The sequence below is a fragment of the Numida meleagris genome, chromosome 7 (genome assembly GCF_002078875.1).
Source record: "Numida meleagris isolate 19003 breed g44 Domestic line chromosome 7, NumMel1.0, whole genome shotgun sequence".
NCBI lineage: Eukaryota > Metazoa > Chordata > Aves > Galliformes > Numididae > Numida > Numida meleagris.
Genome location: NC_034415.1, coordinates 28,301,070 through 28,327,476, shown reverse-complemented (window position 1 = coordinate 28,327,476; position 26,407 = coordinate 28,301,070). Strand labels below are relative to the sequence as shown.

Here is a 26,407-nt window from a genome sequence, read left to right as displayed (position 1 = left end):
ATAGCAAAAGCTAAAGGGCCACAATTCCTGTAAGTCATTCTGGAAATATGTTAAACAGTGTACATACTGTCTTTTAATACAAGCCTCACAATTAATTGACCTCAAATTCACATCTTGAGACCACATCGCGGCTCACAGCCAGGGAGATGTCATGCCTAACACTAAAATCTTGCTTTTTCACATACTGATTTCCTTTGGAATTTCGAGCTGTGCCTGTCAACAAGGGCCAAACCTTGAGTGACATGAAACAAGCTTCTTGCTAAAAGGTCAGGGGATTGCTCTGCCTGTCCTTTACTTGTCCCTCAGCTCATTAACAGGCAGTGATGCAACGATTCCCCAACCTCAGAGCGGAAGAACCACAGGAGGAGTCCCCAGCAGTTTCACCAACTATTGTTTACAAAACCTGCTCCCTCTTTTCTCAAAACAGTTGACAAAGTAAGAAATGGAACAGAAAAGAATGGAATGGAAAGGACGTCTGGCTCAAAGGGACATGGGTACATTGGCATGGTAGCTCAACATCCATCCTTTACTGTGTTTTCAGAGGGAATGCTGGTGTTCTCTACAGATGCTGCTTTTCTAACAGTCAGAGTTATCACATCAAACACCCATGAGAACCAGTCCTACCCATGCGAAAAAGCCTCAGCAGCTGTATCCCACTTGGCCACAATTTCTGATTCTTGTAGCTCAAGTGCAAACACATTTCCCAGAATTTGCCCAAGTATGACAGCAACATCAATATCTGGAATAATTTTTGTCCCTTAGGATATCAGACCAGTGCAGGCCAATGGTGGATCCCCACGTTCTGATTAAAAGTTTCATTTCCTGTCTAAGTTTTTAAACAATTTGATTCAGCTTTTATGGTTCTAAGATATAAGCATCATTTCCGAATTATAAATACATTCCGCTGTTCTAAGAAGAATGCTTTGTATTTCTCCTAAAGAGATTTTTGTGGCACACATAATCCACTCCACTCAACCTCAAGCCACTGATAATCTCAGCTTTCAGAGACACATTTGTTAATTTTTATTTTTTTTTAGATAAACTATTCATGAAAAAAATACTTCTGGCAACCTGTTTCTATTAGAAACAAACATGCATACATGTAAATATTAGTGTTTTGCCTTAAAATTCTGTTCCCGAACCTCCTAACTGCCTCCAATTACTGACTAGCTCCTAACAGCTTCACACAACATCAATTCTCCAGATATTTTTATAGCTGGTAATTATGCTCTGGAGGAGCCAGCAGGAAAGGAAATGACAGTTTTCTAGCTCTAAGCATAGGAGTTGCATGGAGACTAGACTCTGTTAAACAAGGTAAAACCTAATGACAAAAGACATGTCTCATTGCTTGCGCATTTACTTCCTGTAAATTAAAATCTTTCCCTTTGTCCTTGCCCTTCCCAGCCTTCAAACCCAAACGCCTATGCTCAAGAACATCCCAGCAAGGTGATTTTCAACGGGTATATCTGTATTTACAGCTGGCCATCTCAATTGAAGCAATTACCAGCGATGCATGTGTGTGTGACCTCCAGTTTCTCTCTGCATGGACGTTGCCGGGGAGCTGCATGGCCCCTTGCTGCAGTACTCGGGGCAGGGCTGCTGCTGTCTGAGCTGTGTCGTGCCATTAAGTGCAGAAAGAACAAGGAAATAGAGCCAGCACTAGGAGAAAGCTTCAAAATGAAACAAACTGTTTGAACATGCAGCATTTCCTAGGTCGGTATTAAACCTAGAGGTATTTTAGCCTAGCTCACAAACACAACGCAAAGGGATGTAAATAATCCAGTTTTACATTGGAATAACTACAAGACAGATGGCCGCACTGCCGTCCCCTGGATTCCAGCTCCAAGCTCTCCATGCCACAGGGTCCAGATGTCTCACATGAGGCTGAACACACATTGACTTCCCTGAAAAAGGCTCATCGAGATCCCTTTAGTTTCAACCAACCATTTTCCACTTTTCATAATCAGTAGTTCACACCGCTAAGATTTACTTATTCTATCAGCTCTCTGATATCAAAATAACCTACAAGGAATGTATTCAAGCTCTTCTTGGCAACTGTCATCCAATTCTCAATAACTTACTCAAAGTGAAAAAGACTCTGTTACTTAGGATAACAATCCTAAAGTGTAAGCAGCTTAACGTCCAAAGGTAAACCACTCCTTGTGTGGCATGGAGAAAACCAAGTGTATTAAATTGTTCGGCCCGAAGGCCAACAGCTGTAGTTTTTCACTTTTCCCAACAAACTGAAAGTCATTATTTATACAGTTTGGCATATAAAAAGCCAACCCACACAACAATTCAGTGGTCTGCCAGAAAAAAAAAAATCCCAGTTGACATAAAACTGTAATTAATTGCCTTGGGGTATCAGTTGCTAAGAAAATGTTAATGAATGACAAAAAAAAGAATGAGCAACGGGGGATTTAAATTTGCTTACATTTGTTTGCATTTGCTCAAGATGATCCCATTCGATGTACAACTCTTACTCATAAACCTCCAGCTACATTGCTTGTGATTCATTAGGGCTGGAAGACCTGGTTATTAACGAAACAGAAGTGCTCAATTATTCTGCTATCCACTTCACTGTTGAGCTTTTAACTGCAGTAATTATGCTTCACCGGGGCCTCGTTTTTCTCCTCTGACAGCTCAGAATTCATCACACTACCTTCAGTGTTTGGACAGTTATTTCCATCTCCTTAAAGCGAATGCGTACATCTGTAACTGGGAAACAAGCAGTATCTTTCTCTAAGCAGAGAAGCTATAGTCAAGACTTCAAAGAAGTTTTAATTCGGTTTCTTGGTTTCCCAAAAATGCTTTTGGCTCTAAAGAGCCATCTGATACATATAATCTAGCCCACATGGCCCTTTTGTGGTGCGCGGACCACCCAGAAATACTTGTGAAAACCCTATCACCGAATCAAAGCCAGCGAGCCCTTCTGTTCCGATGTCGGGATGCTTTCAGGCACATTTCTATAGCTGTGCGATGCTTCTCATTCTGCAGGAGTGTGCACACCTGTGCAGGGAGCCTCACTGCAGCACCTGGGCTCCGGCACCCGCTCAGCACAGCTCCTCTCTGCTGTCTGAAGCCTCGCTGCCTGCATGCACTCAACCTGGGTTCTTCGTGCAGCAGCTACCGGCAGAAGCAATAGCGCAGTGCTTCTTCGAGCAGCAGCCTTCTTGCACAGGATCCAAATACTGTACACCTTCCACTCAGTTTGGGGTGAAAACGGCTTGTATAAACTTATATTTAGTTCCACTTCTACAGCTAAATTGCACGTGCAGGATGGACTCCCACAACTGTCCCCTGACTGACTGCAGCTAGGAAAAACTCCCGCAAAGCGCAGCATCTGTTAAAGGGGTTGAGACACTATTATCTGCAGGGTCAAGCAATTGTTCGTACCAGAATTAGGGTAATTTACTAGAATTAATGCTTCACTCTAGTTTCCTCTGTTGTTTCCCACACACACATCTGTATCTCACCAAACAAAAATCTGACACAGACGGACTGAAGCAGCACCAAAGGTGAAGTGCAAACAACTTTTTTTAAACCCAGACCTTACCATTCTTCTGATAACCCACACAAGAGATTCACATTAAAACACATCTGATGTCAGTCTCTCAGTCTAATTTAAATCCCACATCATTAATCACGTGGTCTTCCATTATCAAAGTTATCTGATAGATTTATTACACTCCTCATTTTAGCGGCAGTACAGGATAACGTTTCTGCATCAAATACTTGGTTTTTGTCTAGCAGAAGCGCAGCATTGCAGGAACTTTTCTTGCACTGTTCCATTTTTGGCAGATTAACTTAGTTCCCACATGGATCATAATCCTATCAAAAGCCACCACGTTTGTTCTGAAAGAGAAGAGGATCTGAGCCCTGCTCCCCAGTTCAAACTCACCCAAAGCTTAAATACTATGCCCATATATCCAAAATCCCATTTGATCCACTTCTGCTTTATCTTTCCTTGGAAAAAAAAAAAGAATGTCTGATAGATTTACTATTTTACAGCAAGCATAAACTCGCTGCTGTTGGATGACTCTTCTTAATGCACACATGATACTCTCTTGGAAACACACAAGAGCAGCTCACGTGCACACGGAACTACCCTCGCTGCGAGAGAGCAATTCCCTTTTCCCCAGGGAAAACTCCACTCTGAGGCACTTTTGTTTGCACCGAACATTAAAACTGGTTTGATAGGGGGCTAGGAAGGTCAGGTTACTCGCAGAAGGTTGCACAAATGGGTCTGTGCTTAAACGGGAAGGAAAAGCCAGTTCTTTGTTGCAGCCCCCAGGCAGTGCCTGTAGCTGCTACCAAAACTCATCGTGCTCTGCATGAAGGTGCAACTGTGAGAATATAGAATTGGCACCTTAATGAAAATTAGGCCTATCTGATCTGCCTTTACATTTATCCACTATTATTTTTCCAAATGCATACGTGCTTTAAGTTGGAAACAGCCCACCTGTTAAAGGATATATCACTTCAATATTAAGTTGAAGAGCAATTTCCCCACATTTTCAAATCGGATCTCATACAAGGAAAAAACACATGGAACAACCACAAAAAAAGAAAACAAAACCCTAAACCAGAACTGTTATACATGAGGCTGTAGTTGTCCCATATTTACACACTGCAACTGATAAATTTTCCACATTTACAAACAATATTAGTGTTTTCACCTTGAAGGTAATTTTAATAGAGAGCTTTCCAACATGATAAAGAGTCAATTAATGTGAGATGCTACACGAGGCCCCCAGCTCTGCCTTTGCTCCTTTGTTTCTAGGGGAAGGACCCACACAAAGCAGATGGAGAGCCTTTTCAAGACAACAGAAAACAGTCAAATGCACAGTCAGCTCAGACAATGCACTTCCATTTACACTCTATTCCGTTTACTATCCAAGGTGCCCTAAGTTAGAAAAATAGCTACAATAAATCCAGACAGAACTGTAATCGCTAACTCTGTCTTTGCAAAACAAACCAGTGCTTTCACCAGCAGGCAGGTGGGCAGCAGCAGGCAGGCAGGAGGTCAGACTTACCTGCTGAACTTCACTTTCTCCATTCGATATTTTCTCTGTGTACATGAAGGAGTTGAATATCCTCTGCAAGAAAAATCAGAAAGGATGCGTAAGAGACATTGTGTCTCAAAAGTCACGTTAAAGCAGTTCCAAAAGGCACGTGTGAGAGGAACTCTGTCAGAAACAGCCCACTTCACCTGGAAATCTCTAATGTGAGGTCTACCTAAGGGGCACCAAGGCCCTTCATCTATCTCTGCTTCTGGATCTGTTCTGAAGCGTCTGTTCTTATGTTTGAAGGCAAAAACATAATAGATGGTTTTTTTCCAATGCATTTGTTAGTTTACTAAGAAGAGGGGGATATTTAGAACCATATGTTAGAATAAAAGGGAAATAAACAACATTTTAAAATAAATCAATGGGATTTTCCTGTACCACCCTGCAAGTGAGCTGGGATTTCACTGACGGAATGGATTTGACGTTTATCTGCACAAAGTCAAATACCCCAACGAGAAGATCTGTAGGTATGGCCACATCTCACAGAGGACAGCGATTTGTAAAGGCCCCATTGAGTCCTTCCTTGATGTGCTCGTGGTGAAACAGCCAAGAATTAGCTCTCCAAACGACTATCAATAACTGCAATTACTGAAGAAGTCTAAATTTCCTCCAAACACAGTGTAATCATCAGTCAGCAACTCCAGGAGTTTTCTTGATGCAGGTTTGGCTGATTTCCTCCCAGCAAGGCCACACGCAGCCACAGCTGGCAGAGACAGCCTGCAGAACCCTCTGGTGCGCTCTGCTGCACTTACCATCACCGCTTTCCCTTATCCCTCTCCCTCCTGAGGACTGCAGGAATTCCAGAAATTTGAACTCTTAATTCCGAACCTGCATGTGGAAGGGCAGCAATAAATCTCCTCAGTTTACAAGTCTCAGAGAGCCAAGGGGGGGTGGGAGGGTAGGAAAGGCATCTACTCTTGAAAGCTGCCTGTATATTGAGACTTCCTCTTCTTCCAGAGCTTTGTTTTAAGTTCTACTTGGGTACTGTAACTACGAACATGTTTTTTTTTTCCCCCATGAGATGAAAAGATAATTTAAACATCAGAAGAAAATACATTAAAGCATGTCATTTTGATGCAAAATGTTTCAAATGAATTGAATTTTTCTCTCTGCGCAGCATTTACTCTGCAGACATCAAAAGGGACGAGGAGGAAGCAGTCTGTCAGTTGCCGCCGACAGGCCTTTCTGTCCTCAGCACGGAGCTGACCCAAAGCAGGGCTATGAGCATGGGGAAGGCTCTGGAGGGCAACACATGTGAGGAGGAGCTGAGGTCTTTTCATTTGTTCAGCCCAGAGAAGAGGAGACTGAGGGGAAGCCTCATGGCAGCCCACAGCTCCTCACAGCGGCCTTAACAGCTCCATCATGGCGGCCCTAACAGCTCCATCATGGCGGCCCTAACAGCTCCATCATGGCGGCCCTAACAGCTCCATCATGGCGGCCCTAANCTCCATCATGGCGGCCCTAACAGCTCCATCATGGCGGCCCTAACAGCTCCATCATGGCGGCCCTAACAGCTCCATCATGGCGGCCCTAACAGCTCAGGGGAGGGTCAGGTGGGGTTGAGGAGAAGACTGTGCCCCAGAGGGCAGTGGGCATGGCACAGCTGAGAGCAGCAGCATGACCCTGAGCTGCCAGAGCTCATGTAGCTCTGGGACACCGCTCTGACATAGTGTTGGGGTTTGGGTGCTGCCGTGTGGAGCTGCTCAGGACTTCCTTCAAAGCATTCCAAGAACAATGCTAAGTAACAACCTGTAGACAAAGTTAAAAGACCTCTGAGAGTACATCAGCTCCACCAAGACAGAAGCAGCCCCAAAGCAGGCTGCTCGCTGCAGCTGGCACAGTGCATTAGCAGCTGTACTCAGCCCTGCCACCCCACGCTGTTCAATGGCACCTGCCCCGCAGATGGCTGCAGGCGAAGCTCTACTCACTCTGTCCGGACAAGCCACGTGTGCTTGGTGCTGGACCACAACCAACACCATCCCATTCCAGTTTTCAAGTTCCTATACACCTGACACCTTTAAAAGCCACCAGAAGCATCCCAAGCTCTCCCCTGATCCCATGCAATGCGCTCCCTCCCCAGGTTATCTCCTCTCCTCAGGAAATAGCCTTTGTGTTCTCTAATTTCTCCATACATGAGGTCTGCTCTTGGCATTAATTAAGCTTGTCAGCCCTCTTCAGTTCCTCAGCAGCTATTTCAAAGATTTGGGAACGGTTGTTTCACAGTCATGCTGCATTTCCACGTGTGCCATAACACATCTGCATGGGCAAACACAGTATTTCAACCACTTAAATGGTTTGGTTTCCTCAAGCAGATTTCTGTAAACTCTTTTCACTTTAAAAAATAATACGTAAAAACAAAGCAACTTTGGTTTTCCAATCCAAACTCTGAATCAAATTGCAAAATGGTGTCATACCCAGCATTTTTGACACCTCCTTACTGCCCAAGCTTGCCTAGCATGGCAAGCCAGCTTCGCTACACTCACACCAGCCATTCCCACCACAAAGCATAAGTCTCTAAACACAATGTTAAGAAGCAAACAAAACTGAAAACTTCTTTAAAGCCTACATATGTTTGAAATCATCTACATTTTCCATACTTTGTTCTGAACGAACGCTTCAGAAGCGGTGTGTCATTCCAGATTTGGCACGGCACAATTTACACTATTGATTGGAAACTCGGTGAAAGCGCAGTTTTTTTCCACATCACCTCAACGTCTGAGATGAGGAGAGGGAGCTCATGCTTGCCTGCTGGCTCACTGTTTTGCCTGCTGCTTCACATTGCTGCTTGAGCTGCTCTTCATCCTCCTCTTTCTGCAGCGAGCACAGCACTCGTGTCCCAGCTACACAGACAGAACCCTGGAAAAATCAGCCATGCAATCTGCAGGGACTGCTGCAGAACTTCTAGCGACCCACAACAGCTCCAGATCGGAGCGCCAGGACATGCAGAAATCAGGAGAGCTGCATGATGCGTTCCCATCAGCCACTGAGGTTGACCACAGCCTGGATGGAGTCCTGAGAAAACCGGGTTTTGTCTTACAAATGCACATTTCAACACATTAGAGACTCCTGCTTCCCTAAGATCTTTAATTACCTGCCTGGTTCAAATTACTTGCAACTTCCCAGAAAATATTCCTCTGCGGCATCCGCAAATCAACTTTAATGACTTTGACTGTAACCAAGTGCTTCTCGGTGCCACCAGCTGCCTCATTTTTAGCTTTTAACAGTAGGACAAGTATTTGATAAGCAAGATAAATCGGAGCACAACCAGAGGCTCCAAGGGCAGGGTTTGTGTGGGGACCCCTTGGGAGGGGAAGATTTGGGATGCTGCTGTTGTGGTGCCTTCCACAGGTGCATATGACAGTGATGAATGGGAGCACATCTGCAGTCGAGGTCTCCTTCCAGAGAACGGTCAGGTTTCCTACCGAGGCTCTGCGATAAGGGGCAGCTCAGGTTTGGCTCAGTGGTGCACCGAAACAGGGCTTCAGGCATTCTTATTCCCAGTTTGAAGCTGGAGGCAGTCAGTTTTGCATTTGGGACATGACTCCAAACTGTGCTTAGCTTAAAAAGCCAAGTAGTAACTGACTTGTTCCCTTAGTTCCTTGAAATAAAAACAAACTCAGCGGCAAGGCACTGCAGCAGAAAGCGCTTCAAAAGGCCACAGCTCGACTGTCAGCACCGCATCCAAATAAACAAAAAGGCAACCAGCCCCAAACCAGGCCCCCAAGATCCCCAACCAAACACAAGCACCAGCTGCTCCTGAGAGCAGCAGCCGTATCACTATTTGTCAGACGAGATACGAGCCCATCTCCCTACCAACAGAAATAAAATGTTACAGGCCAAGAGCATCAAGAAAAGCAAATATAAGATCAGTAAAACATTCACTGAGCTGTAAGCATTTTGAAGCTGCTTTAGTCTCTAATGCTACAGGACACATTAAAGAAAAAATATTTAGGCAGATTTTGGACATAGACTGCTGCAACTCATCCTTTTTGGATCATGATAGGATGAAAAAACAACCGTACTAGAAAGGATACAGAACAGCAGTAGCAAAACGTGCATGTGTCAAATCTAAGCAGTATTAACTCAGCACGACTGCAGTACTTCTTAACTTCAAGTAGCAACTAGCCAGGGTCTGTTTCTTATTTTAAAGGTTAACGTTTTAAAATGAGCAAACAAATATATAGCAAATCCTTTTCATGGTGAAACTCACAGAGTTGGACTGTTATGAGGGAAACCTGTGGCTTCTTTCTGGAGTTTGTTTTTGCAGTGTCTGAAGCCGTATCACATTCTGTTTTGTTACCATTTTCTAAAACTGAGAAACATTAAATAGTGGGTTCCCACGAGATCAAGGACATGCTTTGTGTTTTCCTCCAAGAAATTATACATATATATAAAATTTCTTTATATACATAAATTTTTTGTGTGTGTATATATATATAACATATATATTTACACGTAGCGAAAGGGAAACTCAAATGAGAGCAATGCTGCCAGCAGCACAGCCTTACAGTCCCTGTTCAACCCAGCTCAGCATCCCAAAGGAACGTCCCTACATTGGACTGCCAGCACCTTTCTCTTTGGGTGGCTTTCCGACAAGAACAAGTTTTCAGGAAGGGTTTAACCAAGGGATGCTTTTGTGCTACATTGTCGAGCAGAACCAGAATCCTTCCTAGACAGGAAGACGAAGGAATGAGACACAGAGCTCAGAGCTGAGGTCAGTGCTCTTCCTGAGACCAGGGCACCATAAGCAGAGCAGCACCTTGAAATACAAAATAAGGACACGTGCAGCACCACATAGCCTGGGAATCCTGCAGTCCTGGCCCAGTCCATCTACTGCCATCTACTTAAAACTTCCAGTTTCTTTTGTTGTTGCCCTCAGACCACCTTTCTGGTCCTCTCCCAGCAGCACTGTCCTGATGCAAGTGAGCTTTGTGTACCCCCACACCTACACATCCCTAATGGGAAGCAGTTCCGCAGGGAATCACTGCAATGTCTTCATTGCTGCTTAGTAACCAGACCCTAAACCAGCCTGGGATTCATAGGGAAAACAACCACAACACATCTGCAGTAGTGTCCAGGTCTTGATTTTGACTGGCAGATAAAAAGGAGCTGTAACTTGAACAAGTTTTGTTTTGATCACCAATAACTCTGCTGAAATGCTTATTCATATATAAATAGATGGGATTCAAGCAAGGTTTTATCCTTGCTTTTAACAAGAAAACATACAGGGCAACCCTTATTCAATGTGCCTCTTACCCACCCTGCACGTCCTGGCATTTGGTGTCAAATACCAGAGGGGTGATTGAACCCTTATGCCACTGCCTGGCAGCTGCCAACTTTCTTGATTTGAGGAAATCAATGGCATAGAAGAGGAGTAGAATGCAATAGTGCAGTGCTGATACAAGAAACCTTCACAGCACTGCTCAGGACAGGCAAGTAACTACCTTGGAAGCTGCATTTTGATTATTACCCAGCATACAACTGGAAAGTAAGCAGAGCATCTGGCTTTGACCTCACAGGTCAGAATGCTCGTCTTCCTTTAGACTCTTGCAGGAGCCATCACCAGTTTACCGGCCTGCAAAAAAAAGCTCTGTGCGAGTGAAAAACCCAAGGTAATCTCTCCCAAAGCAGATGCAGCTGAGCCCTGTGCACAGCCAGTGCAAAGTACACCTGGCTGTACCTAAGCAGATATCCAGGGGTCCCCATCTGACATTGGCATTTGGACACCATACAGAAACCCACTCCTGTTCACATCACACTCGCTCAGCACAAGAACAGTATTTGCTCCTGTGCCATCATCTGCAGTTTGCTCAGGGAGACTCTGCATGTTGCTAGTAGGCAAATCATTCTACACTTGCTGGTCCTCCTTGCTGGAGCACTATTAAAACAAATCACCATCCTCCGGCAGCTTCATTTAAATGATTTTGCATATTTTGTGTGTCAGTTTTACAGAAGACTGCTTGGAACGCACAGGAATATGTGGAAGGAATTCAGTTGTGAGAAAAAGCTCAGATGATCAAACACAGCTTTTCCATAAGCAAACTGAGCACAGAACCTCCTGGCATTCATGACACAAGCCCGCATGCATATGCAGATGCATCATCTTCCCAGTTTTCATACCTTAATGAAACATTCTCTCACCAATTCTCTATTTACAAACCAAGCTACCATCATCTTCCATCAATGCTGCTAGCGCACTGTACCTCCTTGCTCCACAACCAGCACTGGAGCAAAACTTCTCATGCACGAATCAGTCAACGGAAGAACCTGTATTCAGCTTTGATCACAATTCTGAGGACAGAAAGCGTCACAGACAGCATTCATAATTTATAATTTATCTACTACCTTTAGCCCGTGGGAGGTAAAAGCATTTTGGATAGTTGTGAGAGTTGTATTCAGAACTGGAGGTGGTGAGTACGTATGACATTGCTCGGAAACAGTCAAACTGAGCACGGTTCTTAGAAACATGTTTCCTTGGAAAACTCCAGGCGTTTACAATGAGAGAAAACTATGGAAAACTGAGTAACTGCCAAAAATGCGATCAAGCACCAGCAGATTTTTCCCTCTTCTTTTTCAAGGGACCAGAGAAGAAGGAGGAAAAGAGCGAGAGGGGAAAAGACCCCAGGAAAATCAGTTCCACATGTTAAAAAGATTATTCATTTAGCCAATGTAACTTGACTAAAGTTATACTCATGGCAATGTCTATCGCAGTATTTCAGAAAAAGGAAAGTTATGCTACTCAACCTGAAAATACAAAGCAGATGGTCTTCTCAATAAGATCAGATCTTTTTCTCCCTGTGCTTATCCCTCATTCTAGCTTTTAGGATGTGAAACTTAAAATATCGAGAAGGATTTCTTCGTATTTCTAGTATATTTAGAACAGGTTACTTGTGTATAATCAAATGCAGTTGAAATTATCAGAGCAACTCGTAGCAAAACAAATACAGTAAAACGTTGGCTCTGAGTTTCCAGTTTTGCTGCCCGAGAGCTTAAGAAGACCTACAGCGATCACACCTCTGTCATCACCCTGTTGCTGAACGGCACCGAGCCTCGCAGCCACCTCAGGGAGAGATACAACAGCTGAAAAGACAGGGACTGCTATTGTGGTCGGGTATCAGTGGCCAGAAGAAATGTGAATGATCCCCAGGACGAGGTCCACAGAAGGCAGAGTGCTCGGGCAGCGCTGCCCGCTCCTGCCTGGCTGCTGTCCATCCCATGCAGGCTGGGGTGGCCCAACGCCGACACAGGCGAGCAGGTCACCATCTCACCTGCCTGTGCTAAACACAGGGCACCAAAGTGCAGCACTGTAACACAGTTCTAGTAATTACTTTGCAGGTAAAAATAACAAACTATGGCACTCCAGCAGCGCTTAGCTTAAGGCCTTTCTGATTACTGTGCATTTTCCAACTCACTGCATTTTGTCAGCGCTCCTAAGCCGACAGAAATATCTCCTTGGCGTCTTACTGGTCCCTGAAAAGATCTGTTCTTTCTTAGGCAGTATTTGGTATTTGGCTCAATGTTGTGCCCATCGCTCAAGTAATAGTACTGAATTACCTCTAGGCCACTAGATCAGAATTATAAAACGCAGTTCCAGTTTGTCATCCTCCCTCCCAGAGCCAGTCCCGCTCACCCAGAACCACCTTCCTCTCAGGGGAACAAACTCCAGCATTTGCCAGGAACAAAATTAAACTGAAACCTCTGTCAGTGGGGAGAATTCTGGGTTTCATTCTCTGGTTTGTGTTTAAGCTCATGTAAAAATGACTAACTGAAAATAGCACAACATTTAAGCAGCAGACTGATACACGTAAACATGCAATCCTATAGCCAAAAGAGTTTAATATCATTTTAGTATAATTATCGTGCTTGTTCAATTTGGTCATGAATTCAGCATACTGAACACGTACCCATTTATGTCACATTCCAGCCAGGATTGTGTAATTGTACAGCGAAGTCAAAAGAAAAAAAGAAATAAGAGAGGGAAGAAGGGAGGGGGAACCCTGAGAGCACAGTGATTTTTTCACTGATCCATTTAACACATCCAAGGCAGAAGCTGCTTGGTTTTGCTTGGACAAATGCTGCAGCACAGAAACATAAAGGCTAGAGAAACATACTAAAAAGATCTACTCGAATCAGGAAAAAATTCCCAAACCGACAAGCTTAAACATAGGAATGTATAGACCATAAATCATCACACTGAACTTCCGTGCATGAAATGAATGGGCTGATGCTAATGTAATTACAGAACTGTTTTCTTTAAATGTCCAAGAGTATCATTTTTCAGGATCTCTCAGCAAGAGCCATCATCATACAGAGCAAACACCCTGATAACAGCCTGCCCCTGCGACCGCCGCTGATCAGAACCCCCATACTGCCTGTGTTCCAAAGGAGATGAGCTTCACAGCTTTCAAATGCACTCTGCAGCCAGCTCTCAGCTGTACCCAAGCAAGGCACCTACACCATTGCCAAAAGAATCGTAATTTATCAATAGCAACCTGAAACTGACTGTCTGTAAGTCATCTGCTGTCTGAGTCAGCGGCCATAGTAGAAAGTAGAATGTTAATTCATAAGTTTTAAGATCGTCTATTTCTACAACTCATCGGTGCTTTTTTTTCTTTGATGTTAGGCACATGTTTCCTTGTTTTGAGAGGAAGGGAACAGGAGGAATTGTCTGTCCCAAGAATTTCTCAATTCCATTTTCAAAGGAGTTAAAAAATTAACCCAAGGAGATAAACGCTTTACGTTACCTTCGTTATCTCAACCATTCTCTCTAACCTGGACATAAAGCTGTTCTCAAATGGCTGTTATAATCCTGCTGGTCCTGGGCACACCTCACCCAGAGGTCTCCCAGGTCTGTGTGTGCAGTTCAGGCACGTTGGCTCTCCGTGGTGCGAGCTGACCTGGACACGCTTTAGGAAGTTTGTCCTAAGCAAACTCCAGCTGCTCCCACGTGGATGGATCTGGCAAGCCTGCTCTGCTAGGCGCTGCAGCTGGAAAATGGTGTTCCTGGCAGGGATGTGCAGGACAGCAAATGCATTAAAAAAAAAAAAAGAAAAAGCATCTTCCAGCTTAACGCTAGCAGATCTTACAGCTTAGAAAGAAAGAATTACTGCACGAGCTACGGTCGATATCCCACTTACAGACAGAGCCTTTGGAAACACTTCTCAATCCAATATCACCCAGTTTATTTTGCAGCAGGGAGAGCAAAATAGATGCAGAAATATAGGCATTTGCTTAAAAATGGATAGTGGAAACAGCATTTGGGGCAGAGGCAGCCAGGCCTTCATGCAGGGAGAGGCAGCACTTGTTAGGCTTCGGTCTGGTTGGAGAACACTGTGCTGGAACCTCCAGCTTTGCAGACCCAAACGCCCCGACCAGTCGCGACCTCAGCAGCTGCAGCCATGCTGCACGTCGTGCCCCGGCCCAGCTCAGCCACACCACGATTCTTTGAGGACATGGAGCCAGCACTACAGCTGGGACCACCACAAAAATAAACAGAAGTGGATAAATCACCAGACTTTTGACAAAAGCAGAAAAAGCTTAGTTTAGTTTTCGCTCTCTGACCTTGGCATTTGAACTCCCCCCATCCTCTCTGTCAGCTTCAGGAAATAACATTTCAATTTTCCTAAGTGCTCACGCAAACAGAACTACCCATCAGGTAGCACTGGAAACATCCCACTTCTTTTCTTGTTTCCAAAACAAGGATGGAATGAGCTCAGGGACTAAGGTCACTAACAGACCATTTATCTGACAGCTTCTCTCCGCTATGTTCCATGAACCAGAAGACCATCAGATTTTATCAACAAGACTGAACAGACCTACAGCAGAAGCAAACGCTGTGTACTGGAGCCCCAGAAATAAGGTACAGATGCAGAGGAGGATGGTCAAACTGAGGATTTCCCAGGGAATCCCAGCAATTCAGTGGTCCCCAGGACCACTCCTCCCTCCTTTCAGAGCTGCAGTCAAGCATGAGTCACTGCAGCATCAAACAAAACCTCGCAGGAGTGCTCAGGGTTCACCATTCTTCCTTGTGTTTAACTTATCTCAGAGCACAGGAGGAGGTCGAGCAACTTGCAGAAAACAAATAACAATCTTTGGGAAAGAGCAGAGCCGTTAGATGTTATCTGCTCACAGAAAAATTAAAAATTGAGACCAAGGAGAGGCTCGTGAATTGAATTCCTGCAGCACTTCAAAGCAGTATGTGCATGAATGCAAGCATTTATTCTTCTAATTAAAAAAGAAAAAAAAAAAGCAAGTAAAAAAGGAAGGCATCATTTACATGAAAGGGGGGGGGGGGGGGGAGAAAAAAAAAAGAACAACAAACAAAAACTCCAGTGTTAATCAAGAGCAGAGCAGATTCCAACCCAGAAATGGGAGAGAAAGCTCAATATTTAATGAGGGAAAGTGCCGAAGAAGAGGAGGACTTGCCTCAGTCTTTTGTAGCACAATCTCACTGGAGCCAAATCTCATGCCAAGCCGTCCCATGGGAATTTCTACACCCAGCCTTTGGGAGCAAAAAGTATCAGACGTTTTGCAAAGCGCAGTCCTTTATCTTCTATCCTCGTTGTCTCAGACACCGAGCAGGCCGCAAGCAGGACACCACAGCCAGGACCACGGACACAGGAAAGATGGAACAGAACGATGCCACTAGCAGAGCCACAGGGAAGTGGGATGGCACGGAGCTGAGGATCTGCTCCCTGGCCAGACCCAGTGTGCTCGGTGCCAGAGGAAGGAGCTCGCTCACATTCTGCCTTTTAGTGGCTTTGTTTTGTTTTTACTAACAAAGTCTGCCTAATAAAAAGGAGAGGGATGGCTCTTTGGCACATCTCTCTTGGGATCTCACTTCTGCGCTGGGTCTCCCCAAAGCAGACACACAACATGTTGTCCGTGTGTCCATTCCTTCATTAAAAAGAGCATTAGAAAGTTCAAGTTTGTTGAACAGCATTCAGGCCCATGCTATCCATGGAGGGGCAATTATTCCAGTTAAACAGATTCCATCATTCGACATTTCACTACAGTTTTTTTTTTTACCTATTATATTGGTTTCTATGACTGCCTGACAGATTTCATTACTCCTTAAGCAGGGGTTCAAAACATAAAAATAAGTTAAGTTTGCCTTTTTTGTCAAAACAGAGACCTTAACATCAATTGTATTTCAAGGAAAGAAGACCACATAGCATAAAAGGCTTATGGAAAATAGCTCAGGAAACAAAAGCAGCAGATTAGAGTTCCTAATAATTGTGTGAATATCTGTAAACCAGTATTAACATCTTAAGTAAATAAAATACATGCACACCATGAAAACAACTTTGTCACTCAAAGTGGAATAGTCTACAGTATTTCATAACTGAAAATAATCATTCTGGCCTTCCAAAAAGGATATTTTTGCTGACATTGTTACAAAAGCACTTATCTTTCAAACACTCGGCAGCAAGAAATTATGATGAAAAGAAATGCAAAAATCAGAGTATACACGCTTCTGATGAACCGACGAGCAACACTGAGATGAATAGTACCTGCATTATTTCCATATTTGAAAACAAATGCCATAAATTAGCTGCTGAAGTGTGTAAATTTTGCTCCTGGAGATGCAGGAAGATGTACATCCCAACCACTTATCTTCCAGCTGCAGCATTTTACCATCACTCTGCATCCACCAAGGCAGAGGTTCCCATCCACCTGGTTAGCAGAAGTTCAAGTTTTTAAGGGACTGTATCAATACCCAATTGCTTGTACATTTCTCACCCCCATCTCCTGTGATATTCAATGGCACATCTGAGCAGGCTGAGCTTCCAGCGCTGCCGATGGCGTTGCTGAGGAGCACAGGAGAACATGCCTGCAAGTTCACAATGCAAGAAGCTGCAAAGCCAAGGAAAGAGGAAAGAAGGGAATGAAAACAGCTTTTGGGATGATTAGAAACAGCCTAGATTTCTATTTATTTACTTATTCTAAAGATAGCGTTGCTTTTTTCCTCTACTTTGAGCTGCTGTTGTGTTTTTTTTCCCCTGACACAGCCTTCCAAGCATTGCGGAGATGACAGCAGAAGAGACTCAGAACGGCACTATCCCAGCTATAAGGCATGGAACAGAAACAGGAATTGAATGCCATCCCATTCACATTTCCAAGCTAAAAACACAGAGAAGCCCTGCAAGGCGGTTGCTACAACCCTAGAGGCACAGTGCTGGGATCCTGCTCAGCCACACAGTCTTGCAATTTATGGTCAACATTGCACAACGCCGCGAGGGCGGGAGGAACGGAGCAGACAACAGAACTTGGGAACAGATTTCCACGGTAAGAACGGAAGCGAAATGGGAAGGCATCAAGTTTTTAAAGCAAAACAAAACAACCTTAGTAATGGGTAACGGTGGTGTGACCCGATGTCATTGCCTGGTGGGCTGTACCTATAATGAAGATCAAAAAGGCCTCACGTGTACACACACTGTTAGCACGACGACAACGACAGAGGCAACTACTATTTTTCAGTGCTTCCGTAAATATTCTCCCAAGCTGCTTTTTCACGAAACATTTACAAGCCATAAATTGATTTCCACTGCTCGTGGTAAACGAACACAATGAAAACAATTTCTGCTTCACAGAATCAGAGAATCCCCGAGGTTGGAACAGACCCCCAGGATCACCCAGCCCAACTGCCCACCTACCACCAGTATTTCCTACTGCACCACGTCCCTCAGTGCCACATCTCCACGTCCATCAAACACCCCCAGGACAGTGACTCCCCCGCTCCCTGGGCAGCCCGTTCCAGCACCGAAAGAGTTTCAGAAGAGAAGAGAATTATCTGACCTCTCTGTAAATCTCAACTCATGTTTAACTTGGTCTAAATAAAATATTTTTGACCCTTTGGGGAAAAAAAAAGCTGCTTATTTGTTCTAAGAAAATCTCTGCTGTGATTCCCTTGAGAAGATAGCACAGACACAAGCCCTCATTCTGATGGTGTGTACAGTGCCATCTTCATGAAGACGAATCAAGAATTGCTGGGCAGACATTTGCAACTGCAATTATAAAATCTCAATGACTCGTATTTAATTTTTCAAGGATGCTTCAGTGCACACAAAACACGGACCAGTCAAAAGAGCTTTCAATTTGCAGTGTCTAATGTCAGCTTTTTCGACAAATTGCTTCTTTTCAGTAAATCCAAGCTATCGTTTGTTACAGCAAGTTTTAGCCAAATTCAAAAATAGGTATGTCAAAGAAAAGCCCATACTTGCATTAGAAAAAAAAACCAATATTTTACTGCAACCTGTGCATTTGACAATTTGCACATGGGCATTTCTCTCCCCGAGAGAGAGAACAGAACTGACCGGCAAACTGGAAACTGAATTACAGATGGAAGGTTGTACAGAGATGGCCTCCAACTCAGCAACCCAAAACCTTTCTTTTGCTTTTCCATACACTTATCTGTACATGGCATGTATGTCTGGACACACAGAAATGACACTGTAATCTACTTCTGGGTCACGATGAGCAAGTTCAGCCACTGAGGAGAAATAAAGGCATTAATGGCGCTTTGAGTATAGACAGAACTGAACCTGATTAATGTTGCTCATAGAATGAATATTCCTGGATGTCAAACATGGTTACTACTGTGCTGCTGTCAGTATTTGGCAGCCAGAAAGTTAAAGAAAACATCATTTATTGGACAGGAAATTCTTCATATGTGCTGACACTGAGAAATTATCTTAATAAATTAATGAATAGATTTTAGCTTTAACTGATTAATAAGTGGCTGACACTCACCATTTTATTTCACCTCCCTGTTTCAACATGCAACCTGTATTTTAATTTCCAAAAGCTTTCCAAGACACAGTTCAGTTTTCTGCTTTCCTGGCATAGTTTTTGCTACAGAGACATCTGGAGCTGACAGGTAACTCGTTCCAACAGCACTTCATTCGTGACAAAAAACAGGCCTCCAAAACCAACCAACCAAACAAAAAAAAAACAGAGAAAGGTGTTTCTCCGTCTCTGATTAGAATCATCTAACACTTATCTATCTAAATTTGGGTCACTCAAATTAGAGGGACTTTACCCAGCAGGACAACTCCTGGAGCAACCCAAGGATGAGAAGTGGAGCCTTGTGCAGCCTTTGGTGCGCAGTGATCTCCAGCACAGGAGCCCACACGCAGCACACACCTCAAGGAGCACGCCAAAAAGCTCCTGCTTGTTGCCCAAAAACACAAGGTTTTAAGGTTTTGTAGTTGTCACATATGAAGAAAAATGCATAATATGCAAAATACACTCGGGTGTTAGGTTAGAAACTTAAACCTTACTGAACTACACTAAGAACAAGCTAACTCCTGGAGCTGCAACCCAAACTTCTGTCTCACCTCCCTGAGTTTAATTCAGTGACGTCTCACTCTTAAATAAAGCAAGGATTCCAACACAAGGCCAAGGCTGCAAGATGAAAAATATCAGGAATATAAAAGTTCAAAAGATTCCCAAAAGAATGATGCATCACCTGGTTCAGAGGTAATGCAACACGGCACAGTGAAGTGACAGCACGTGTTTCAGGGTTAGAACTAAGGGTTCCAAAGAATAAGTCATTTAATACTGATTTTCTTGGGGGCGACAACAGTTGCTTACGTTAATTCAATATTTTTTCATTTATTTGCATCCAATTTCCACCTATTCACAACCACAAGCTTTTATCCACATGGAAGCCACCTGAAAAGCTGATGTCTTGCTGCAAGCTGCTCCTCTATTCAGCTACAGCAGTGAGGACACTAAGGTGTTTTTCAGAGCTTGATAACATCATCATCAGAGCAAAACCTCTACAATCATTTTCAAAGTCTGGGACACATTTGCATGACAAAAATTAACAATTACAAGGACTTCTTTTTTTTTATTTTATTTTATTAGATCGGCAATAGGGAGAATGAAGGAGGGAGTAATTTCCAGATGGTGCCCTGCGTTGCTGCTTTCTTTTATTTTATTACTTGGGAAGGCTTGCTGGCTTGATCCTGCCGTGCTGCCAGTTCTAAGGCCCTTTTGTCCAAACCCAAAGTAACTGCGTGCTTTCCCCCTGCCCTTCCCAACCCTCTGCCATACAGCACTCCAGGACCCTCAGATGTTATCAATCCCTCAGATATTATCAGTTATTTCTGGTTTAGCTTTGCTGGTGCAAAATGCAGCCTACAGCAAAGCAATGATAAAGAGACTGTAATGTGAAAGATCCATTGTATCTTGGTTTATTACATGCAAGAAGTGGTCATTTTTAATCTAATTGTATTAAAAGGTAAATTCAGATGTAATCCATACCCCCTAATCTAGGCTGTAATTTTATACGGGAAATTTCAGTACTGGTCTCACTTAAACACATAAGAGATTCATATGAAAAAGCCATTGAAAACGTAGAAGAAACCTGGGGAAAGAAGGTGCCTGAATTAGGTTTTCCCAGTGTTTCTTGTTGTGAACACTTGAAGGACATAAGATGAGCAGTTTCTGCAGCACGTGCCACTGAGTTCTCAACTACCAAAGCCAGCATTACTTCAGGGGTTTGGCAAGTCTGCTCCAGGCACCAAAGCAGAGCAGGAAAGTGTACGGTGGAGAACAACACCCAAAGCAACAATAAAACCCAGCCCTGCAAGATCCAACGGCCAAGAAGGTCTCAGGGGCTCTGCTCGTACCACACGTCCCCTTGTGAGCACAGGGCACGACTGTGCCAAGCATCTGCCAAAGGCAAACTGAGCATGGAAAGCAACAGAGAGAGGTCAAAGCCTTTATAATTTTGGATACAATGCATAAGCAAAACATAATGCTTTGCCATTAGGAAGAGCTCCGTATGCCCCCAGCACAAAGTAGAGCACCCCTGGGATGCAAAGATGATGTTCAATGTCAAAGGTGTTTCCTACCCTATGTCTTATGACACATCCACCGGCAGCCTGGCTAACAGTGAATTGCTGCTGCCAGGCTTAAGGGTCCCTGCACAGCTCTTTGGGTACTAAATACTGATAGGCAAACCCTCCAATTTCTGCTGTACGAATGCAAACAGCTGAAAGACATGTCCCCATCTAGTTTGTCACCGTACACGTCACCCTCACACATCCAGATCTGCTCAGCACTCACCCTTGAGGTTCAGCCTGAGCAGATGAACCAGAGCAAGCAGGCACAGCCTCTCCATGTACCTCTCATACCAAAGCAAATGAGAATGAGCCTCCAAAGGGCGAATTCTTTGCAACTGGAATACATTACTCACCAGGCTTCACACCTGGTAAGTTTTATACACAATTATTCTGGACCTCAAAGGGCACAGTTCCACGCTGACAGGAGCGAGCAAACCATGCCAGCTATCGTGCTTCAGCAGGGCACCGTCACCCTCAGCTATCCCAAAATTACCACCCTGCATGCTGCAAGCAGGACAACTGCTGGAAACAATCGGGCGCTTTTAAAGTCTGACGCTCATTTACTTGTTGCTCTGCACCTTGCTGGAAGCATAGGAGATACTTGAAATGGAAACACATCACATTTGCAAGCCCCTAGAGGCACTTGCACCACTGTGTAAAGCAGTACTAGTGAAAAGGAGACCTGGGTTCCCATTTATTTTTTTTTTAAACCTTTCCTGTAGCTAAAACTTCTGTTGCCTATTCCCTGATCTGCTTTACAGCCTCCTGAACAGTTGCGTTTCAGACAGGCAGGTCCAAAAATGGTTCTTGTTCTGCCTGTCCCAAAGGCAAATGTTTGAAAGAGGTGCAGAAAGATTCCTCCCTTCCTGCCTGCTAACCCCTTCCCAAGATGAGTATACATGAAAACGAATGCATTTTAACAGGGCTCCAGCAACAGCATCTGTTTGAAATACTTGTTTTTCTTACCATCACGTTTCAAAATTATAATAAAATTGCTACTTCTGGAATACATCGCTAACACTTTCCGTTTTCAGGCTGGTTTCATTCACCCTCAAGTGAAATAGCTTTGCTGCAAGAAAGGGGCAGAGAGGGAGGGTGATGTCAGGGGGGGCAGGAACCACGGGACTGTCACAGCACAACCGCAGATCGACTGCATTTCATTTCAGCCTCTCACGGTGCACACGTAATGGAATGACACAGGCAGAAGATCAGATTTTACAATTTCTAAGTGCACCAAAACTTCTGCTACAAGCACTGTAACTGGGGAATGACACTCAGCACTGCAGGAGCAGAACCATCCTCTGTGCTGAGCTCATAAATAAACATCTTCCAGTTTCAAGCTCGGGCACAACTGTCCCATTTCTCAAACTTCTCACCAAATACTCCCCACAAATCTGACACAAAGCACAACCCTGACGGCTCTGTCTGCGGAGGGAGCTGGTGAAAGCCCCCCAGGACCACGGCAGCGATTAGCTCGCTGCAGCCCACCTGCACTCCTGCTGTGTCGGATCGCAGCGCGCTCCTCCTGTATTAATTTTACATTCTCGTCTCTCGCAGACAGGCAGGCAGCTAACGAGCAGTCCCAGAGGCTTTGTCTGAAGAGAAAAACTGGCATATACTCAGGCAGCGACGACCACAGCTGTTGCCTAATAAAATCTTCATAGGCGAAGGCAGAGGAGCTGCCCAACACTAGCAGACAAGCTGGTTTTGAAGGCCTGCATTTACATTAAACCAGTAGTTTCAGACAGCAAGCTGCTTCCTTGCCATTTCAGCAGTTATGAACGTATGATGGAGAAGCAAAAGGTCCTACTTCAACCAGAGCTGTGCCAAGTTCCCCCAGACCCACCTCCCGTCGGCCAGTTACCCGTGTGCAGCAGATTTCTAGGCTCACAAACCCTTTAAGTCTTCGTGAAAGAGCAGCAACTGGTTGGATGAGATAGCTTTCATTGCTGAGATCCTAATCTCCTGCATTCAAATAAGGCTTGCTTTGATACGCATGAGATAAAAACAGACTATTTCCCTTAGTTTGAAGTATGTCAACCTAGATGGCTATTCTGCATAAAAAAATATTTCAGAAGGACAAAACAATGCATGGAAATCGCTGGAAACATTTACAGGACCAGCAAGGGCCAAGACATAGGTTCTCAAAACACTCCTACAACAATTTTACCTTCCAGGTATTCAAAACTTCATGGGAAAATAATGGTAACCCATGCAGAGCAGCAAGAAACGGATTAGATAAGGCAATTGGCTTCTCCATATGGACAGGAAAACACCTCCTGAAGAAGAGAAAAGCCATGAAAAAAACACCCAAGCACTCATGAAAGCCCAGGCTAATCTGGAGTCGAGGGTTTAAAACTTCATCTCTCGTTTTGTTATCTGGATAGGGCAATTTCACAGAGTTTAAAAAACAAAAACGTCACTGACTATTGCAGTGCTTAATATTGAAGGGAGAGAAAGCAGCATCATACACAGAGATGCTCTAGCAGAAGCAAATGCTGCTTTAGTCAGAAGCTGCATTCTGCTCACTCACACCTTGCTTTGGTACGCTGCTTAGGAGGATTCCTTCTGCCTTGTCCCTCGAGTCAAGAATAGATGGATCATCAATTAGTTATCAATTAGCTATCAAAAAGGATAGCTGGACATCAATTAGAACCAGGAGGGTTATTGTCCGTGCTGGGATGACATCTGTTACTGCTCTGATCAGGATCCCAGCTATCACCATGGCATTTCAATCTATGTTCCAAGATGTCTACGTGCTGGTTCCCTGTGACATGTTTAAGGTGCAGCAGCAGAGGAGAAAGGAAATCCATGGCAGCACCACAGCGAGAACAACGCCGCCAGGAGCACAGCTTCACAGGCAGGAACATCCTCAGCAAAGGGAAGAGGGGAAAAACAGAGCACGCTGCCATTTCCTTGGAATTTGCCGAGACCGAAAACAAGATACAGCCCCACAGCACATTTTGCAAGAAACAAGAGAATCTCTGATGGTCACTTCACAGATCCATCATCTAGCAGCACCTTTGGTTCGGGTTTTTATTTTAAATTTGAGCTCCCCTCTTCCCCCCAAAAAAGCCACATTTATGCCTTTAATAATTCTTAGCTTTTCTTCCACTACAGCACCGTTATGTATTTCCTTGTCCTTGTAGAGATTTATCCAGGTCTGTATATGTGCACCTAAACACAGCTGTTCCACTTCTTTTCTGCTTTATTTTTTTCCCCCATAGAAAGAACCTGCCTCTATCAGCCTCCCAATTAGCTGCTCACTATCAAAAGGCTGCTTTGGCCTTTCATCTTCTTGAAAACTGGATTCAAGTGACAGGGAGTCATGGAAACTGTGTCTGGGGTCATTTCCTGTTTCAGTATTTAGTCACCAAAAATAAAATAACAATAATAGCGGGCTTTTTCTCATGCAAAATACTGAACATTTGTTATCCCATTCTGCAAAGCGTGCAGTAGCTATAAAAATATATATTCTTTATGAGAAACAGTCACCTGACAAACCGGGAACCTGATTTGCAGTTCAGTGTTCAACTACTTAACCCTTAATGAAACTGAAGCAAATGAAAACCAATGCTTTCACTGAAAGTCCTACCTGCACAAGCTGCTTTCCACGGTGCTCAGTATGCAATAAAATTAATGAAAAATTAAAAGAAAAGCCTCAGAGCCTGTGTGCCTATTATATTTCACAGTACAACTGCAGCAAGCAGTGTGACTCTTCAATATTCCACTAAGCAAGGAGAACAGGAGTGAATTAGACAATTGTATGGGGGCTTGCTATCCAACCCCATAAATTCTGTGCGTTTTATCTATCCCATCTGCTCAGGTGATGGGACAGACATCCCTGCTCAGTGCTGCAGGGCTCAGCTTATCCCAAGAGATGCGCTTTTACACTACCCAGGATCATGGAAAGAGCCTGGTCTACTGCGCTTCTACCTCTGGATTTACATTCATTTTGGCTACCTATGTCCCTCCTCCAACGTTTTTTTGGTTTAATGCCTTCCAACTTCCTTGCACTACCTCAGCGCAAGGCATTCTTGACGATTCTTTGGGATTCCTCAGAATTTGAAGCAATGCCTGGGGTCCTCCCACTGTGAGCTCACATGGAAGAAAACTCATTAAGGACATCATGGAAGCCACCAGAAGTGAACACGGATGCACCGATGTATCAGAAGACACACAGAGGATGGATGAGTCCAGGGAGGCTTTAGTGCAACTCCAGGAATGCGACAGGCAGGGCTGACTTAAAGAAGAAAAAACATTAAAAGAAGAAAAAGAAAAAATATGTGAAGTTAGAGCAATGCTGATGTGTAGAAAGCTACTCAAGTTCATGAGTGAAAGTGTAAACTTAATACTGTGCCCACTAGGCTCTTGCACTCATGAAGATGTTTGCAAGGTCAAACTGAAGGTATTTGTGAGCTCACAACCTCATTTTTTTTTTGTGAAAGAAAACCTTTCCCTTGCCAAGAATCAGTGGTACACCGTGGATATTAAAAATACCAAAATCCAGCTGATGGATTAAATAGAAGATGAAAGACAACATCAGATCTCAACTAAACAAATAAAACTAAATGCTGTTCCGGTGAAAACACCACTACAGACAAACCTAATTAATCCTTGGACCTAATAATTAAAAAAAAAAGAAAAAATTAAGAAAGGGACTACCTGGGCTGAGAAAAGTCGTCTCAGTTTCCCTGGGCTGGGAAGCTGTTGTTGACTCAGACCCACTTTTACTGGCAGGCGAGCAGCGAGCTCATTGCAAATGCAAAGCCCCAGCTGGGGGTAGGAAGAACTAAAAGTGTTAAATGCTCGGCTCATGAGTGCCAATACCAATCACCTCCGCATTGCGGAGCCGGGGTTCCTCCCCCTTCCCTCTCGCTCCCCATTATTCTCCATTCAAGCTGAAAGTGAGAAGGTCTTTTCCTCTGCCATTCTGTGTCAGCCAGACTTGGGAAGCTCTGCAGGAATTGCTGAGAGATCCAGAAACGCACAAAAGCCTCCTTCCACAAAGCGCCCTTTCATCCAGGCAGTGTGTCTATTAAATACGTCCTGTTAATGTGCATACATTTTAATAGAGATTATAAAGTGAAGACTCAGTCACTAACTCGGCCGCACAATAAGATTTTTAAGTTTATTACTAGAAAATTGGGGTTTAAAACGAGTAGCTGGGAATGCTCCCTAACTCCTCGGTGGTATTGCTCAAATAGGGCTGGTGGCTACAAGCAGCAGCCCAAGCTGTACTTCGTAGGCTCTAATGCTTTCATTTCTTTACTTGGTGACACACGGGCACCTCCGGCCACGATCCCGCTGCATTCAGTGCCATTCAGACAGGAAACGAACCGGACGAGTCGGGTCCCAGCACTGTACCTGCACAAAACGTGATGCTCTGAGGATACTGGCACCCTCTGCCTCCTTGGGGTGAAGGTGTGCCATGCAACACCCCGGCTCACGTCAACACCTCTCAAACTGAAGGTGCGGCGACAT

At 44.1% G+C, this 26,407-nt stretch overlaps 1 protein-coding gene across 3 annotated transcripts in view; it reads right to left on the bottom strand.

Moving 5' to 3' along the window:
* Nucleotides 1-26,407, bottom strand: part of CACHD1 (cache domain containing 1) — a 92,346-nt gene that overhangs the window by 54,678 nt on the left and 11,261 nt on the right. For 2 of the 3 annotated variants that reach the window (XM_021404232.1, XM_021404230.1), the window contains exon 2: nt 5,037-5,099. In XM_021404232.1, the coding sequence (XP_021259907.1) occupies nt 5,037-5,099 (63 nt within the window). Of the gene's footprint in view, nt 1-5,036; nt 5,100-13,813; nt 13,835-26,407 lie in introns of those variants that run through there. The other variant, XM_021404231.1, reaches the window with a different exon arrangement.